The sequence below is a fragment of the Sturnira hondurensis genome, unplaced genomic scaffold, assembly GCF_014824575.4.
Source record: "Sturnira hondurensis isolate 20B ecotype Veracruz unplaced genomic scaffold, ASM1482457v3 Scaffold0009719, whole genome shotgun sequence".
Taxonomy (NCBI): domain Eukaryota; kingdom Metazoa; phylum Chordata; class Mammalia; order Chiroptera; family Phyllostomidae; genus Sturnira; species Sturnira hondurensis.
In genome coordinates this window covers 16,713,089-16,731,483 of record NW_028082350.1, presented here as the reverse complement: position 1 = coordinate 16,731,483, position 18,395 = coordinate 16,713,089, and the positions used below count along the sequence as shown (strand labels likewise).

Genomic DNA, 18,395 nt, shown 5'->3' with positions numbered 1-18,395 from the left:
GCTGTTGAAACTTAAAAGAATGCTCATGGATTCCTTGAAAAGAATTTGAGTGTTTGAAATCACTTTTCACTGAAGTTGATGGACTATTATGGACACAATTTGCTTCTCTGTGATGCTGTCTTCATATTATCAACAGGGTGAAGTTCACCATTACTGATGTCTCTAATGTAATTCAGTCTTTCATAACTTTTCCCAGAGAGGTCATGAAAGACACTGTGTAAAACAGAACATGGCGGACCCCCTGCCAGCGCTCCAGCTGCAGAGGACTCGGCCAAGTGTCTCCGGGTCCCTCCCCCGGCACCCCGTCGAGATCACAGCCCCCCTGCAGGGGCAGACTGTCATTCTGACCTGGACAACAACGGGCTGCCTAATTCAGATGTCCCCGTAAACAACTTCGCTTCGCCACCTTTCTGATGTACCTCCTAAAGCTCGTTTGATTTTATCTTTTCTGTTTGCATTTAACCTGTTTGAAGCAACGGAGACATCTGTGGTGCAGCATTCCCACCAGTGCTGGTGTGGATGATGGATTCCCACGACAGAGGTTCAGATGCTGGGTACCCAGGCGCCATCAGACTCAGCATTAGTGAGCTGGGCGATCCGTTCAGCAAACGTCCATTGCTGTGGTCAGTTAGTGAGTCTTGGGGAGGGACAGCGACCCCTACCTGTAGTCTAGTTCTCTCTCTGTGCTGTCACCAGCAACCCCCGACAGGATGCTAAGTCGTAATAATCTAACTTAAATACCCTTCTGTCCTTTATCGCATATACTTACATTTCTCTAAAAAGGAAACCTCTCTCCTCAGTGACTTGGTAACACAAGTAACAATTTAAAAAGAAATGACAAAAACTATCTTTCCCTTTATATGTTTTCAAAATAATGTGTCAGTTCCCTATCATACTTAAAATTTCACCCAATCATTTTAAAAATCCCTTTTAAACTCATGGATTTAAACACATTTGTGTAATAAATGCACTGCAGTAATTAAACTTACTGCTCAAAACGCTCCATCGCAGGCAAAAAGAACATCCTCCAGGCAGCACCTCCGCCTTTTCTGGGGACTTTCATGTTGTCCCTGGTTTCTGGTTTGCCCCAGTGTGGCCAGAAAACCACGAACATCCTCTGCCCTGGCCGTGAAAGCACTCACTCTCCAGGAAGCCCTGACTTCTTTGGTGGGGAGTGGTATTTCAAGAGTACACCCTGGACATTTGGTTTGCGCACTGATACGGACCTGATCATGCCCAGGCAAACACATGCATGTGTACACACAGTAATTTCACGTTTGTAACGTCCAATTCGAATTCAGAACTCAATGCTTTCACCCCATTGCTTCCATTTTACATCTGGGTCACCTTTGCTGAATGAGAATCTCAGTATCTGGGCACACAGGATAAGAATTAGAATGGCAATAATTACTAACTAGCTCCTATCCAACACCATGCAACAGTGTCATGTAAATAACGATGACGACACTGCAAATGCAATTACCGTCTCCCTACCTGTCTCAGCCACCCAGCACACAGCCATTGTTCCTGCACTCTCTCCCTGTGCCACCTCTAGCTAGTTCTCCAAGCACACCCCTCCTTGTGGGCCATCCAGAGCCCAGTGACGTGTTCCCGGGAGGCCGGCTGTCAGACGGGCGTCTGTGTACCTCTCCTCCTCACGAGAGGCTCAGGCAGTGACAGTCCCTGAACTCTTTCTTGTTGACAGCTCCATCTGCAGTCTGTGCACAAAGTCGGTTTTCTGACATTCTCATTCCTTATCTTAAATACCCCAACTGCATTTTCTTCTCGTTAGAAAATAGGTCTGTCACAAAGTACGATAACAACAGAATTCTCTTTCATTTTAAGTTAATTTATATTTTTACCGCGATACCCCAAATGTTTTTCTTTTTTCTTAAAAGTCCATGGACTTTACTAGAATATGTCTCAGTGTTCGTCGCCTGTGTTATTTCTTCAGATATTCAGTATACCTTTAAATAAAATTTAAAGAGGACGTGTTTAATTACAGCATATATTCACTATTATTAAGTATTAGTGTTAGGGTGCAGCACAGCGGTTAGAAGACCACAGACTTCACAAAGTGTCTTCCTGATGTTTCTGGTGCCCACCTGGCACTGTAATTCATAACATAATAATTTATTATTATTGGCCATATTCCCTGCGCTGCAATTCACACCCCCGTGACCGTCTGTGACCACCAATCTGCACTCCTCAACCCCTTCACCTTTCTCGCCCAGCCCCCAAGCCCCTCCCCTCGGGCAACCACCAGTCTGTCCTGTGTATCTATGGGTCTGTTTTAGAGTCTTTTAGATTCCACATGTAAGTGAAATCACACGGTATTTGTCTTTCCCTGAAGAACTTATTTCCTTTAGCATAGTATCCTCTAGGTCTATCCATGCTATCAGAAATGGTAAGATTTCACTTTTATGGTCAAGTACCATTCCACTGTGTAAATGTACCTAAATGGACCATGGCTTTCTTATCCACTGGTCTACTGATGGCATCTGGGCTGCTCCCAGAGCTCGGCTATTGTAAATAACACTGCAATGAACATGGGCTTGAACATATTCTTTAGAAGTACTGGTGTTTCTGGTTCTTCAAATATATACCCACCAGTGAACTGCTCGGTCATAAGGCAGTTCCATTTTTCCTTTCCGAGAAAACCCCACACTATTTTCCACAGTAGCTGCACCAGTGTGCAGCCTCACCTATGGTGCACGAGGGTCCCCTTTTCTCCACATCGGCCAGCACTTCCTGTTTGCTGATTTATTGATGCCAGCTATTCTGACAGGTGGAGGAGAGAGCTGTCATTTTTATTTGTATTTCTCTGATGATTACTGACATTGAGCATTTTTTCATATATTGACCATCTTTGTCCTCTTTGGAGCAATGTCTATTCAGGTCTGCTACCCATTTTTAATTGGATTGTTTGGTTTTATTTTTTTGGTTTTGTTTATATATTTTAGACATTAACAATGTAACACTGGTAGTATGTTTTTCCATTCAGCGCACTGTTCTGTTATTTTCTTGATGGTTTCTTTTGCTGTGCAAAACCTTTTAGTTTGCTATCGTCTCATTTATTGTTTTTGTGTTTCTCTTGCCCAAGGAGATGTCAGAAAAATATTACTGAGGAAAATGTGAATGATATTATTGCCTACATTTTCTTCTAGAAGAAAAATCTCTATTTTTTTAATTCTAGGATTGTCTTTGAGTAACAGACTGTATTATTTTTCTGTTATTTGCTTTCTTCTTTGGAAACTCTCATGTATATTAGATATTTTGAATATATCTTTCACTTTCTAGAGTCTGTAGTCATTTTTTTTTGAAATTGAAAATGTTTTTCTTGCATTTCTATTCTTCCTCACTATAAATCTACTCCTTTATTCTTCTAATTTAGCTTTCATTTCTAAAGTAATTTTCCCTTTTATTTTGAATTCTTTCCTAGGCTTTATCACCTAACTTGAGAGACTCTCTAAACCATGATTTTACAGTGTCTGAGTTGTCTCATACACTGTATCACCTTCTGCCCTTTAGTCTCTTTAAAAACTGAGCATCTTTTATTCAGGTATGAGGGGCTTTTTCCCTGCTTTTCGTTTTTCTTATCATAATACAGGGGACTGAAATCCTTTTTGCTGGTTATTGCTTTATGTTCACTTAATGCACCTGAATTCTCAGTTAGCTGTCAGGTGTGTGTGTTTTTTTTTTCTTTTTCTTTAGGTTCTAGAGATTCCACTTGTTTGTTTTTATGGAGTTTTCAAAGAGGGGATAGCCTACTTCCTGAGATAAACTAGCTTTGTCTGCCCTCTCCAGTTTCCTTGGACTTTCTTTGTCTAAATTCCATTCACAGCAGTTTAACCTCAGGGTGGGGCTCTGTCCTGGACGATGACCGATTGGAGGGGCTGTCTCATGGGCCCAGATGGCCCTGGTGACAGAAGCGTCACCACGGAGCTCCAGGGCTCCCCTGTGTCAACAGCTCCCCTTCACAGTGGCCACGGGGGTTCCCCGGGGCCTGCCTGCAGCCCGGGCCCTCAGCTGCTCCCGTGCCGCCCACGGTTTCTCCCGCGCGTCTGCGGCATGTTGTGTCAGGCCTGCGAGGGCCTATGCCCCGTCACAGTCGGGCGTGCAGTGGGGTGCCCTGTCACTTAGGTTCGCTGTAAGTGACCACGTGTTGTTCCTAAGGACCAGCGGTAATGAAGGGGCTGGCAGCTATTCTTTTACCATCTACTGTTACGTCTGCTTTCATCAGGGGACTCAGGGATATTTAAACACTGTGTCCCACTGCCATCTACCCTCAATTGGTCACAGACAGTTTTCTGTTACTGCAATTTTTAAATAACTTCTGAAATTACATTTTGCATATAACTTTTAAATTAAAGTGAACATACACATTTTTCTAAGGAGGCAGCCACACGGTTACTGTATATGCTCCAAGGCTTGTTCCTTTTTTCACATCAGTGACGTTCTCCTGGTGGAGGCAGAAATCTCAGGCTACGTTTCCGTCCTCTAACACATGCTGGTCTCGAACGTCACACAAGTTCAACAATCACTGACTGACAGCACCGAGTGTACAGCAGGCATGTCACTGCTACCTCCCATGGGACTGCTGTTCTTTTCCCAGATGTGTCAGCTTACAGACAGCGTCTCCAAGGGCGGCCAGGGTGCTGCGGTCAAGCTGCCCTCCTGCCCGAAGCCACGGTAACCAATGATAACACAGGCGCCCGCCTCGAGGCGCGGCTGAGCCGGGCAGGCGCGCTCTTGGTGGGCATCTTATTACAGTCGGGTGGTGAAAGATACGTACATGAAAAGCACATTTCAAGTTAAGAATGGATGACATGCTGAGCTACGTTCTGATGACTGAGACAGTGAAGCTGGTCTGGAGAGAAGGAAAAAACTGAGTCAGCGCACGGAGAAGCAGTGACAAGAAGCTATGAACTTGCCTTAAGAGTTAAAGGGAGGAGCCTGGGTCCCTGACTCCCTCGTCCCACTTCCGGGCTTCCCAACTGAATTTCATTTCCTGTCCCTGATGCTCAGGACACTTGTGCGTACCCTCGTGATGATTCAGTTACCTTCAACATTCTCTGAGTTCCCAGGCAAACGGAAAGTGCTCACAGAATCTCAACAGCGACCTCCCAGGGCCCTGCTAGATGGATCAGGGCAGAGGGAAGGCCACCCCTCACTGTGCTAACACCCCTCCCCAAAACACCTTCTCCTCGAGTTAGCTGGAATGACGGCGGGTTCCTTAATACTAACTACAACTCTAGGCCTACTGTCCTCCTTGAGCCCCTAAACAAAACTTATCAAGATCTAGTCCCCTCCTGCCAGTCAGCGGCCAGGCTGCAGCCACCCCAGGGCCACTTAAATGTGAGCCATGGAGGACGGAAGACGGGCCTTCTCCAGGCGGCACAAGGCCCGGAGGGCAACTTCAGGCCCCACCCTGTTCTGTCCCCTCCAGCTGCTGGGTCTCCTAGCCACGCACATACTCACTCTGATTCACATGCATTGGTTTGCAACTTGAAAAGCTAGAATTTTCTTAAAGGCCACTCAGTAAGCTCCCCGTAACTACTGTCTTCAAAATCCTTAATTACTGCCAAGAGAAATATACACACACTAAAAGCTATGTAAAAATAGCTGCTGTTAATAATAAGCAAGTTTGAAAGATGTAAACTGCATTGATTACTCTAGAATCATACAAGAATAATTTTAACACAGGTTGGCTAATATAAGTGACAAATTAAAAAAAAATTAAAGAACATTATTTTAGTTTGTATTTTAAAGCACGTAATATAAACTACCGAACATTAATTATTCTGTAAAACGATTAAATGGATACATGTCAGAAAAACAATATAACACAAATTTGCAATTCAAATATACTGTATGATGACTTAAAATAAGACATGAAACGCCTTCAGTCACCTACACCCAGCTGTGTCCCCACCAGACACACACAGTGACAGAGTAGAAAGCGATGAGACTTGCTCACTGTCAGACCTCTTTCCCATGCACCCCCCCGCCCCGAGTGCCTCACTGCTATGTGGCAGTGTCCCTTAGGGGAGAGGGACCATGTGTCCCCATTAGACAGGCCGGGGAAGCGGAGCTGGGGGGAGACTAAGGAGCGAGTGCGCACCCGCCCTCGGGGACTGGACACAACGTGTGTTTGTGTGCACGGGCCGCGAGAGGCGCCAGAAGGCGCCCTGAGTGTCACAGTCCACGCAGGGGTTTCCACCATACGGCACATCATTTCAACGGTCTTTCTTATCTTCACAACTTACCTTTCCCGAAAATTACTAATGGAAAAGAATGTTCTGTCCGAGTACAAGGAAAACAAATGCTGAATTATTACGTACCAGAACCTAAGTTAGGCAATGTTAACATAAACAGTAAGGTTCTTTCTGTTCACAAGTGAGAAACACTTTTATTACTATTGTATAAATAAAAGTGGCACAGGACTGTGCCAGAGGAGGTGTTCACTGGGCAGAAGAAACCTGAAGCAGGACTCAGGGCACGGGCGCACTCTCGGCGACAGGAGAGGGAGCGGCGACAGGAGCGGGAGCGGCGCCCGGTGCAGAAGGAAGAGGCGCAGAGGCAGGCGTGTGACTGGGCGGCCTGCCCCAGCGCCAGGCTGCGGGGTTAGGGACGGGCGCCTGTGCACGGGAAGGTGCTCGTGGAGTCCGGAAAGGACAGCCTGACCACCCTGTGAGGGACGCCAAACGTGTGCTCTTCCCCAGCACAGGTTTCTCCATTTCTGGATTGTTCGAACCGGCAGAAATCCGAAGGGCCTTATCTTAAGGTCGTCAATTTGCTATTTCGCCGGTAATGGTATTTAAAAAGCAAAACTCGAACCTAAGGTCTATCATGTACTATCATTTTATTACAAAAATTATTTTAATAGAAAAAAGAATATGACCATTATATACACAAAATCTTAAAAATAGGATATATTAAATTTAGGGTATATCTTTGGATGCAGAAAAGTTACAAAATAAAATTGTATTCTCAGTGAACACAAAGTGAACTTTCAATATATAACTTGTTTCACTGTTTCATTTTTAGCATAGTCATTTTTTAAAAATTTAAGTGGCATATTCTAATGCTTTTTCAACTCAATTCAGAATATTTGAGGTAAACGCAGATAAGTCCAAGTAAAATTATTCTCGATTACCCACCCATTTCTCCTTCCTTCTCTCTGAAGTGCTGGGAAGAAATAAAGCAGTCCAGATGTCTGGCCATGGAAGATTCTGGAAAGGGGCTACCTACATGGGGTACTAGCGGACCGACACAGGGCAGTTAAAGAGTTACCTGATGGAAATTGCTTACACGTTATTATTCCTTATAGTCACAAACTGCCACTTGGGGACCAGTAATACGAGCCACCTAACTTAAATCTGCCTGTGCTCTGGCTGCTAGGAAACCTGGTCCTGATTTGGTCTCGCCCTTAGTAACAGCACCAGACCCAGAACTTGCACCGCTGCGCGAATACACTTGTTCTGTGTTTATTTTAGTGTGTCTTTGAGAACAATGGATTTCTTCTGTCAATGAGCCAAATCATTTTAGGAAAAGACACACAGAAATACAGAAAAATGAAAGACTTTTAGGGGAAACATTTGGGGTCTGTTTCTCAACAATGCCCACTGAACTTGCCCCGCACGTGGAAGGAACTCACACTGCAGAGCGCCGTCCCGCGCCTGTGCTCCGGCGGGACTTGAACTGTCGGCCTGCACACAGTCGATCCCACATTCGAGTGGCACTACAGCCCGGCCACCAGACCCCCGACCCCAGTGCCGTGCCCGCCCACCCACACAGCAGGTGCCAACGTCCAACATTCTGCCTGAGTGAAGTGCTCATGTCTGATGCTTAACTGATCTCTCTCCTTGCCAGATTGAGCTCCACCAGGCAGGGATCTTCGTCTGCTACTAACGTGTTCCAGGTACCTAAGATGGCACTTAACCTAGAGCAACAACTCAGTACTTTTTAAAAATGAACAGTCCACCATACATTGCAAAACTTTATATGCATCAGACAGTGTAATCCTCATAAGAGCCCCCTGACACTGACTGTGTCTCATTAGATGGGTTATCAGGAGGGAAGAAGGAGAACGGGGGAAAAGGTTACGGGGATTAAGGTGCATAATTGGTAGATACAAAATAGATAGGGGGAGGTTAAAAAAGTATAGAAAATGGAGAAACCCAAGAACTTATGAGTACGACCCATGGACATGGATTAAGGGGAGGGGATTGCTGGAGGAATGGGGGTACCGGGTGAAGGGGGGTAAAGGGAAAAAATTGAGACAACTGTAATAGCATAACCAATACAATGTATTTTTAAAAAACAGGCAGCTAAGCCTCAAAGGCCACAGGGCTGGGACAGCGGTAGGTTATGAATTTAAACTCGGTCCAGTTGTTGAGTATCACTGTCCCGAAAGAAACAGGTGGCGCGGACAAAGCCGAGACAGGGCCACAGCAGGACGGCAGAGCTTCTGCAGCAAGCAGGACGTGACAGGCAGAGGAGCCTCCGTGCGGCTTCTAAACCCAACAAATGGCGCCCAAAGCCGTCACACACTCCCAGGGCCATCTGGATATTGATCACCCCTTTCCAAATTTCCTCTTTATAAAGACAGACTTTTAAGTAAATAAGGCTCCAGGTAACATTTCTTTTCAGAACAACTCTCCCACACAAAGTGCATAAATGAAACTTTCTCATGCCACTGAAGCTGCTGTCTAGTACAACAGCCCCGTCAATTCCCAGTTAGGTAGGTCCTCACATTTGCTCAGTTCAGGGTTCGCATGTGACACACACACGTGAGTAAAGGCCACGTGGGGAAGCCCAGCTCTCTCGGGCAGACACAGAGAGACGGCTGCTCGGCACGCACGGTGCCCTTGTGCAGGGGTGCAGCAGCGCTGGGAGACTGCGTTCGAGGGGCCAGAGCCCCGCCCAACAGCCTCTCAAAGCTCTTCCTTCCATTTTTGGCTGTGGGGTAACACTGTGTGAGCATGTTATTTTTCCACAAAATGAACAAGGAGAAAGCATTTATGAAAATCTAATTGGAATGTGTGGAAGCAATGTCTTTACATTCTCTTGGCAATACATATCCCTCCCAAAGTACAAATTATGCCACGATCAACAGAAACATCACAAGAAACTATAGTTAGAACAGAGAGAGAAGTCGTACCTTCTATCAGTAGCTCTTGCCCATGACTGCCGAGAAGCGTGCGAGACAGGAATGGGGCAAAGTCCACAAAGATTTCACGAAGAAGAGGAGCAACTTTTTCCAAAGCTCTTTCAAGTTTCGCAGTGATGCTGTTGAAATGAAGACATAAAGACTAGTAAACATAATTCAAAATAAAGTCAAATGAACTTTACTTCTAAATCAAAACCTCTGAAAATCACCGAAGTCCATCCCTAACCCACTAAGTAATGACGCTTCACTCCTGTGGAAGGAACGCGGTCCCGCCTCCTGACAGTCCTAGGCCGCACAGAGGTGGCCTCTGAGTGAGTGGAAGTCTTGGGGGGGGGGCGAGGTGGGGAGGCTTGGGGTCTGTAACCTGTGGGGCCATGGCCTCTCTCACAGCCCTAGCTGTGTTGGGGCGGGGGGGAGGGGAGGGCGGCAGCAGGGAGGGGGTGGCGTTCCTGTACATTTACTCCATCTGTCCTTCTGTGCTTTGCTTACTGCACGGATCCCTGTGCCAACTACAAGAATGAACTCTGACCTCCAGAGTTCCCCCAAAGCTAAGCAAGTAAGGGAGTAGCTGGAATTCGGAGTGACCCAATTCTGGAGAAGAGCTTTGGGCAGAGAAGCAGTTTGGGGAAATGCACAGACTTGAGGACAAGCCGGCTCAGGGGCTCCAGAAGCACCGACAGACGTGGCGCCAAGCTCCTGGGGTCAGAGGTGGAGATCGCATTCGCCTGTCCCCAACCTCCCCAGGCCCCAGGAGGTCTGGGTGCTGCTGTGTGACCAATCTCAGGGGTCCACTGCTGTGAGCCAGGAAACACGTTCTGAGAGCGTCTGGTTTGGTCCGAGCGTTCTCCAGGTGTGCGCTGTAAGACAGCGGCCAGCACGGGAAAGGCTNACCTCCAGAGTTCCCCCAAAGCTAAGCAAGTAAGGGAGCAGCTGGAATTCGGAGTGACCCAATTCTGGAGAAGAGCTTTGGGCAGAGAAGCAGTTTGGGGAACTGCACAGACTTGAGGACAAGCCGGCTCAGGGGCTCCAGAAGCACCAACAGACGTGGTGCCAAGCTCCTGGGGTCAGAGGTGGAGATCGCATTCGCCTGTCCCCAACCTCCCCAGGCCCCAGGAGGTCTGGGTGCTGCTGTGTGACCAATCTCAGGGGTCCACTGCTGTGAGCCAGGAAACACGTTCTGAGAGCGTCTGGTTTGGTCCGAGCGTTCTCCAGGTGTGCGCTGTAAGACAGCGGCCAGCACGGGAAAGGCTACCCGAGGGTGCGGAGGCGCTGTGGGCCCCTGACTTTCAGGCAGTGCTAGCAGAACTCCTCTTTGGGGGTCCGCTGCCCCACCCGTCCCGTCGGACTGCCCAGGACTGCTCTCGGTGCTTCCTCCTGCTGAAGTGTGTGTGACAAAGGTCGATATAACCCGCATGAAGGAGAAAAGTCTAGATGGAATTACTACTGTGTTTCTGCAGCTGGTTTCTGAGGGAAGCGTGAGTATTCCTACTCAACATTAATTTGTGAGAATAAAACGACTTTAGAAAAATGCTACATTTATAGAGATTCAAATCACAGTTATACTACTAGATTGTAATATACTGCTACCTAGTTAAATCCAGGAATATTTTTCCCTAGTTTAAAACTTTTTTCATATTTTACAGATTTATGTATGAGGCTTTAGAACTGTAAAAATACTGTTCTGGGTGACAAATATCAAATGGAAACTTATCAAAGCAACTAAGTACATGTATGTTATTCAAATGGTATGTATGAAGTATCTTGACTTAAGGGTTTGCATGAAAACAGACATTTCTCAGAAAGTTACTACTTGTAATAAGATATTTCACATTTTCTTTTTTTAAAGATCTTATTTATTTATCTTTAGAGAAGAAGGGAAGGAGAGAAGGAGAGAAACATCAATGTATGGTTGCCTCTCGTTCATTCCCTGCTGGGAACTGACCTGCAACCCAGGCACGTGCCCCGACTGGGAATTGAACCGCGATCATGTGATTCGCAGGCCCGCGCTCAATCCACTGAGCTACACCAGCCAGGGCCACAAACATTTTTTTACAGAATGTAATAGAATATTAAATGATGCTCATACATACCATCTTGCAACCATAACTTTATTTTTCTAACAGAAGACAGTGTAACATTTTACCCAGCAAGAGAGCAAAGCTTTGAAGTACAATCATTCTGAACTGCTACAATCAGATTTCCCCATCGCAACAACAACACTCTCGAAGAAGTCTCCTCTCCTCCTCACCTTCTGACAGTGAGGAAAGTGGACAGGCTGTCGGCACTGACGGACCCCTCGCCGTGGGGGTTAAAGGGAGGGAAACGTGCTGCATGTGATCTCCATCCGCACATGACTTATATGCTTCAGGGGAATGGTACCAACATAAATCTCAGCTTCATACCCATCACTGTCACCTAGCAAATAACCCCAATTATTTAAAAAAAGCACCAACACTGTGCCACTAGTGTTATTTCAGTTCTCATCTGAGAAGAACACACAATGCAAGACACACAGAAAAACCTATCTGGCAACATGTAAGAAAAAACATCTTAACAAGGGAATACTCCCTGACTTTGTGTCCTATAAAAATAAACAAGTTACCACTTCATTTTGAAAATAATTTTTACTTTAAAATAGAAATAACATTTAATTACCAGAAAAAATAAACTAGTTCTGTCAAAAGTTATTCTGTAAGGAAAATTAGCAGTTTACTTAATTTGGGGAAAAGATTCAGTAGTAACTTCTTAGGTTTATTTGAAAGTTGACTTCCACTTATTCACCAAAAGCAGCCCTTTGGTCTCAGGTATGTCACACTCAGAAATAACCCCAGGGCACACTGGATGGCCACGGCCCACACAGACCGAGCAGGTCTGTGCTCTGAACACCGGGCCAGCAGCGCCCCAGTCTGGGGGTGCCCCTGGGCCCCTCTCCCTCCCCACGCTTTCCCATGCGCCCTTCCTTCGGGCTCACTCCATGCTGAGGATGCTGCTTTGACTCTGCCCATTTGTCTTGATGTAAGAGCAAATTTTTTTCCCCCAATTTTTTTATTTAATTATTTTTCAAGTACAGTTTTCTGTCTATTACTCCCATCCCATCCCACACCCCATGCTCCCCCCTCCCTCCCATTTCCACCATTCTCAGTTGTTGCCCATGTATCCTTTATATATGTTCCTCTAAATCCCTCCTCTATTTCCCCTGAAATTCCCTCCCCTCTCCCCTCTTGTCACTGTCAGCCTGTTCTCTATTTCAGTGTCTTTGGTTATATTTTGCTTGCTTGTTTTGTTGTTTGGCTTCCTGTTAAAGGTGAGATCATATGGTATTTGTCCTTCAACACCTGGCTTATTTCACTCAGCATAGTGCTTTCCAGTTCCATCCATGATGTTGCAGAAGGTAGGAGCTCCTTCTTTCTTTCTGCAGCATAAAATTCCATTGTGTAAATGTACCATAGTTTTTTGATCCATTCATTTACTGACGGGCACCTAGGTTGCTCCCAACTCTTGGCTATTGAAAATTGTGCTGCTATGAACATTGGGGTACATAGGTTCTTTGGGATTGGTGTTTTAGGGTTCTTAGGATACAATCCTAGCAGTGGAATTGCTGGGTCAAAAGGCAAGTCCAATTTTAGTTTTCTGAGAAAATTCCATACTGTTTTCCATAATGGTTGTACCAGTCTGCAATCCCACCAACAGTGGACCAGAGTCCCCTTTTCCCCACACCCTCTCCAACATTTGTTGTTTATTGCTTTGTTTATGATAGCCATTCTCACCGGTGTAAAGTGGTATCTCATTGTAGTTTTAATTTGCATCTCTCTGATAGCTAGTGATATTGAGCATCTTTTCATGTGTCTCTGGATCCTCTGTATGTCCTCCTTGCAGAAGTGTCTGTTCAAGTCCTTTCCCCATTTTTTAATTGGGTTAGTTGTCTTCTTAGAGTGAAGTCGTGTGAGTTCTTTGTATATTTTGGAGATTAAACCTTTGTCTGAGGTATCATTGGCAAATATGTTTTCCCATACAGTTGGTTGTCTTTTTATTTTAATGCTGTTTTCTTTAGCTGCGCAGAAGCTTTTTATTTTGATGAGATCCCATTTGTTTATTCTTTCCTTTATAGTCCTTGCTCTAGGGGACATATCAGTAAAAATGTTGCTGCGTGAAATATCTGAGATTTTCCTGCCAATGTTCTCCTCTAGGACTTTAATGGTGTCATGGCTTATATTTAAGTCTTTTATCCACCTTGAATTTATTTTGGTGTATGATGTAAGTTGGTGCTCGAGTTTCATTTTTTTGCATGTAGCTGTCCAGTTCTCCCAACACCATTTGTTGAAGAGGCTATCTTTACCCCATTTTATGATACTGCCCCCTTTGTCGAATATTAATTGACTGTAGAGATTTGGGTTTATTTCTGGGTTCTCTATTCTGTTCCATTGGTCTATGTGCCTGTTTTTATGCCAGTACCAGGCTGTTTTGATTACAGTGGCCTTGTAATACAGTTTGATATCAGGTATTGTGATCCCTCCTACTTTGTTCTTCTTTCTTAACATTGCAGCTGCTATTCGGGGTCTTTTATGGTTCCAGATAAATTTTTGAAGTGTTTGTTCTATGTCTGTGAAATATGCCATTGGTACTTTAATAGGTATTGCATTGAATCTGTAAATTGCTTTGGGTAGTATGGACATTTTGATGATGTTAATTCTTCCAATCCATGAACACGGTATACGTCTCCATTTGTTTGTGTCTTCCTTGATTTCTGTCTTCAGTGTTGTGTAATTTTCTGCATACAGGTCTTTAACCTCCTTGGTTAGATTTATTCCCAGATATTTTATTTTTCTTTTTGCTATATCGAATGGGATTTTTTTCTTGATTTCTGCTTCTGCTGATTCATTGTTAGTATACAGAAATGCCTTTGATTTCTGGATATTGACTTTGTATCCCGCTGTTTTGCCAAATTCATTTATTAGTTCCAGCAGTTTTTTGGTAGAGTCTATAGGATTTTCCATGTACACTATCATGTCATCTGCAAACAGTGACAGTTTTGTTTCCTCCTTTCCGATTTGGATGCCTTTTATTTCCTTTTCTTGTCTGATTGCTGTGGCTAGAACTTCCAATACTATATTAAATAGAAGTGGTGAAAGTGGACAACCTTGTCTTGTTCCTGATCTTAGTGGAAAAGCTTTCAGTTTTTGCCCATTCAGTATGATGTTGGCTGTAGGTCTTTCATATATGGCCTTTATTATATTGAGGAATGCTCCCTCTATTCCCACTTTGCTGAGTACCTTTATCATAAATGGGTGTTGTACCTTATCAAAAGCTTTTTCCGCGTCTATTGATATGACCATGTGGTTTTTGTCCTTGCTTTTGTTTATGTGGTGTATTACATTTACTGATTTGCGGATATTGAACCATCCTTGCATCCCTGGGATGAATCCCACTTGGTCATGGTGTATGATCTTTTTGATGTATTGTTGGATGCGATTTGCCAATATTTTGTTGAGGATTTTAGCATCTATGTTCATCAGTGATATTGGCCTGTAATTTTCTTTCTTTGTTGTGTCTCTCTCTGGTTTTGGAATTAGGATAATGCTCGCTTCATAAAAAGAGTTTGGGAGTTTCCCATCATTTTGGATTTTTTGGAATAGTCTGTGAAGAATAGGGGTTAGCTCTTCCTTAAACGCTTTGTAGAATTCTCCTGTGAAACCATCTGGTCCGGGGCTTTTGTGTGATGGGAGTTTTTTGATTACTGCTTCAATTTCATTTGCTGTTATTGGTCTGTTCAGGCTTTCTACTTCTTCTTCATTGAGTTTTGGAAGATTATATTTTTCTAGAAATTTGTCCATTTCACCTAGGTTTTCAAATTTCTTGGCATACAGTTCTTCATAGTAATTCCTTACAATCCCTTCTATTTCTGTGGTATCAGTTGTAATCTCTCCTCTTTCATTTCTGATTGTGTTTATTTGTGTCCTCTCTCTTCTTTTCTTAATGAGCCTACTTAAAGGCTTGTCTATTTTGTTTATCTTTTCAAAAAACCAACTCTTGGATTCATTGATCCTTATAATTGTGCTTTTGGTCTCTATGTCATTTAATTCTGCTCTGATCTTGGTTATTTCCTTCCTTGTACTTGCTCTGGGCTGTCTTTGTTGTTGTTCTTCGAGTTCTTGCAGGCGTCGGGTTAGGTTGTTTGTTTGAAATGTTTCTATTTTCTTTAGGTAAGCCTGTATTGCTATGAACTTCCCTCTCAGGACTGCCTTGGCCGTGTCCCATAAGTTTTGGGTTGTTGTGAGTTCATTTTCATTTGTTTCCAGAAACTTTTTGATTTCTTCCCTAATTTCAATCTTGACCCATTCGTTGTTTAATAGCATACCATTCAGTCTCCATGATTTTGGGTGTTTTGGGTTTTTTCCTTTGGGGTTGGTTTCTAATTTCAGTCCCTTGTGGTCAGAGAAAATGCTTGGTATGATTTCAATTTTCTTGAATTTGTTGAGGCTCATTTTGTGTCCTATCATGTGGTCTATCTTTGAAAATGTTCCATGTGCATTTGAAAAGAATGTGTATTTAGCTTCTTTGGGATGAAGCGCTCTATATATATCAGTCAAGTCCATTTCTTCTAGAGTTTCATTTAATGCTGCTATATCTTTGTTGATATTTTGTTTGGAAGATCTGTCCATTTTTGACAGTGGGGTGTTAAAATCCCCTACTATAATTGTGTTGCTGTCAATATCTTTCTTGAAGTCTTCTAGGATTTTTCTTATATATTTGGGTGCTCCTATGTTGGGTGCATATATATTTATGATGTTAATGTCTTCGTGCTGGATTCTTCCCTTGAGCAATATGAAGTGACCTTCTGGGTCTCTCTTTATGGCCCTTTTTTTGAAGTCTATTTTGTCTGATATTAGAATTGCTACCCCGGCTTTTTTTTCTTGTCCATTTGCTTGGAAAATTTGTTTCCAGCCTTTCACTTTTAGTCTGTGATGGTCTTTTGTCCTGAGGTGGGTCTCCTGTAGGCAGCATATGTGTGGGTCATGCTTTCTTATCCATTCAGCTATTCTATGTCTTTTGATTGGAGCATTTAATCCATTTACATTCAAGGTTATTATTGATAGGGACTTATTCATTGCCATTTTTGTACCACAGTTCCTCTCTGTCTCTCTCTTTTCCTTCCTTTCCTTAAAGCAGCCCTTTTAGTATTTCTTGTAGAGCTGGTTTGGTGGAGGCATATTCTTTTAGACTTCTTTTGTCTTGGAAGCTCTTTATTTGGCCTTCTATCTTGATTGAGAGCCTTGCTGGGTAAAGTAGCCTTGGTTGTAGGCCTCTGGTTCTCATTACTTGAAATATTTCTTGCCATTCTCTTCTTGCTTGGAGTGTTTCCATTGAGAAGTCAGTAGCTAACCTTATTGGGGCTCCCTTGTATGTTACTTCCTTTTTCTCCCTTGCTGCCTTTAGGATTCTCTCTTTGTCTTGAAATTTTGCCATTTTAATGATGATGTGTCTTGAAGTGGGCCTCTTTGGGTTCCTCTTGAATGGGACTCTCTGTGATTCCTGGATTCGTGTAACTTTTTCTCTCATCAAATTAGGAAAATTTTCCATCATTACTCTTTCAAATAGGTTTTCTATCCCTTGTTCTTCTTCTTCTGGTATTCCTATTATTCGGATATTATTACGTTTCATATTATCTTGCATTTCTCTTAGTCCATCTTCATTCTTTTTGAGCCTCTTTTCCCTTTCTTGTTCTTTCTGGGAGATTCTTTCTACTGTGTCCTCCAAGTTGCTTGATCCGATCTTCTGCCTCATCAATCCTGCTTTTCATTCCTTCTACTGTGTTCTTCAGTTCCAAAACTGTATTCTTCATTTCCTCTTGGCCTTTGCTGATAGTTTCTATTTCCTTTTTCATGTTGATATAGTTTGCGGAGAGCTCATTGTAGCTCCCCTCTAGTTTCTGGTAGCTCCCCTGTAGTTTCTGGTAGCTCATTGTGAGCTCTTTGAATTTCCTGATAATCAATGCTTTGAATTCAATATCTGATAGCTGACTTGCCTCTTTCATCTGACATTATTTCTGAGACTTCCACCTTTTCTTTCATTTGGTCATTGTTTCTTTGTCTTCCCATTGCTTATGAGACTCTTCTTGTTAGCTTCAGCTTCTTGAATTGATCTGTTCTGACTCCCTAGGTTTATGGGGTGAACTTCTGTGGTAGAATACCTGTGAGATTCAGTGGTGCAGTCTCCTGCAGGTATCTTGATGTTCTCCGCTTCCACCTACTCCTTGCTTTGTGTCTGTGAGATCAGCTGCACCGGGCGTCCCGCATTGATGTGTTCTTCGTGCAGCTTGTCCCTGACCCTGCATCTCTGGTGCTTCTCAACATTTAGCTGGTGCTTTCTTAACCTCTCCAGATCTGTCGGGATTACTATTTCAATAAATTTCTGGATTGCTGGTTTGAGGCGGTGTAACTTCACTTTCTCTTCATCCTCAGACATCCTGATAAATGCTGTGTCACTTCTACTTGCAACAACTGTCTTCTCTACTCACATAGAAAAACATTTCTGACCCGATGCCCCGCGTCCCTTGGGGGCGCCTCTACCTCGCACCCAGCCCACCGTGCGGATCAGGGCCTGAGGTCCCGGAGGCAACCTCGAAAGAGTCCCTTACCTCCTGCCCAGAGCAAATTCTTTTAAGAAAGAGAATTACTGACTTCCATGAAGAAAGTTACTGTGGCAACTCTAACAAAATTACCAACTACAGGAAGGCAAATAATGCAAAAAAATAATGTTTTAGATAAAATTCTATAGATTAAAAGCCTGGATTAAAATACATCATAAAACAACAGTTTATTATTGTGGTTTTAAAAAAACAATTATGTATTGGCCTTTATCTGTTATTAAAAAATCTCATTTACAGAAATTTATAGATTTTAAGAAATTTATTTGACTAAAGATGTAATAACCCTTGGAAGAAAACAAATGTTATGAAAACCCTGGGCTGCAATTATTATTAAATCCTTCCAAATGTAGCAGATCGAGAGAGATGTCTAAGGCCAAGGTGATTACATGTACCATCAGAAAAAAGTCTGATTTAGGTCTCGGTTTGTAAATAAATCTGCATTTACAACAAAGTGTTGATTATTTTCAAATGTTGTATATTTTAGAATTCTAGAAAAATGGAACAATTCTTTTATTTAGGTATTACTTATATTTGAGTTGTATTTTTTAATAAACTGACTGAAGTTAGTGCCAC

The 18,395-nt window shown here is 43.4% G+C and overlaps 1 protein-coding gene across 4 annotated transcripts in view; it reads right to left on the bottom strand.

Annotated features, from left to right (window-relative positions):
- NBEA (neurobeachin) overlaps positions 1-18,395 on the bottom strand; it is a 465,797-nt gene that overhangs the window by 289,686 nt on the left and 157,716 nt on the right. For all 4 annotated transcript variants that reach the window (XM_037057645.1, XM_037057647.1, XM_037057648.1 and 1 more), the window contains one exon: positions 9,167-9,294. In XM_037057645.1, coding sequence (XP_036913540.1) covers positions 9,167-9,294 — 128 coding nt within the window. The remainder of the gene's footprint in view (positions 1-9,166; positions 9,295-18,395) is intronic.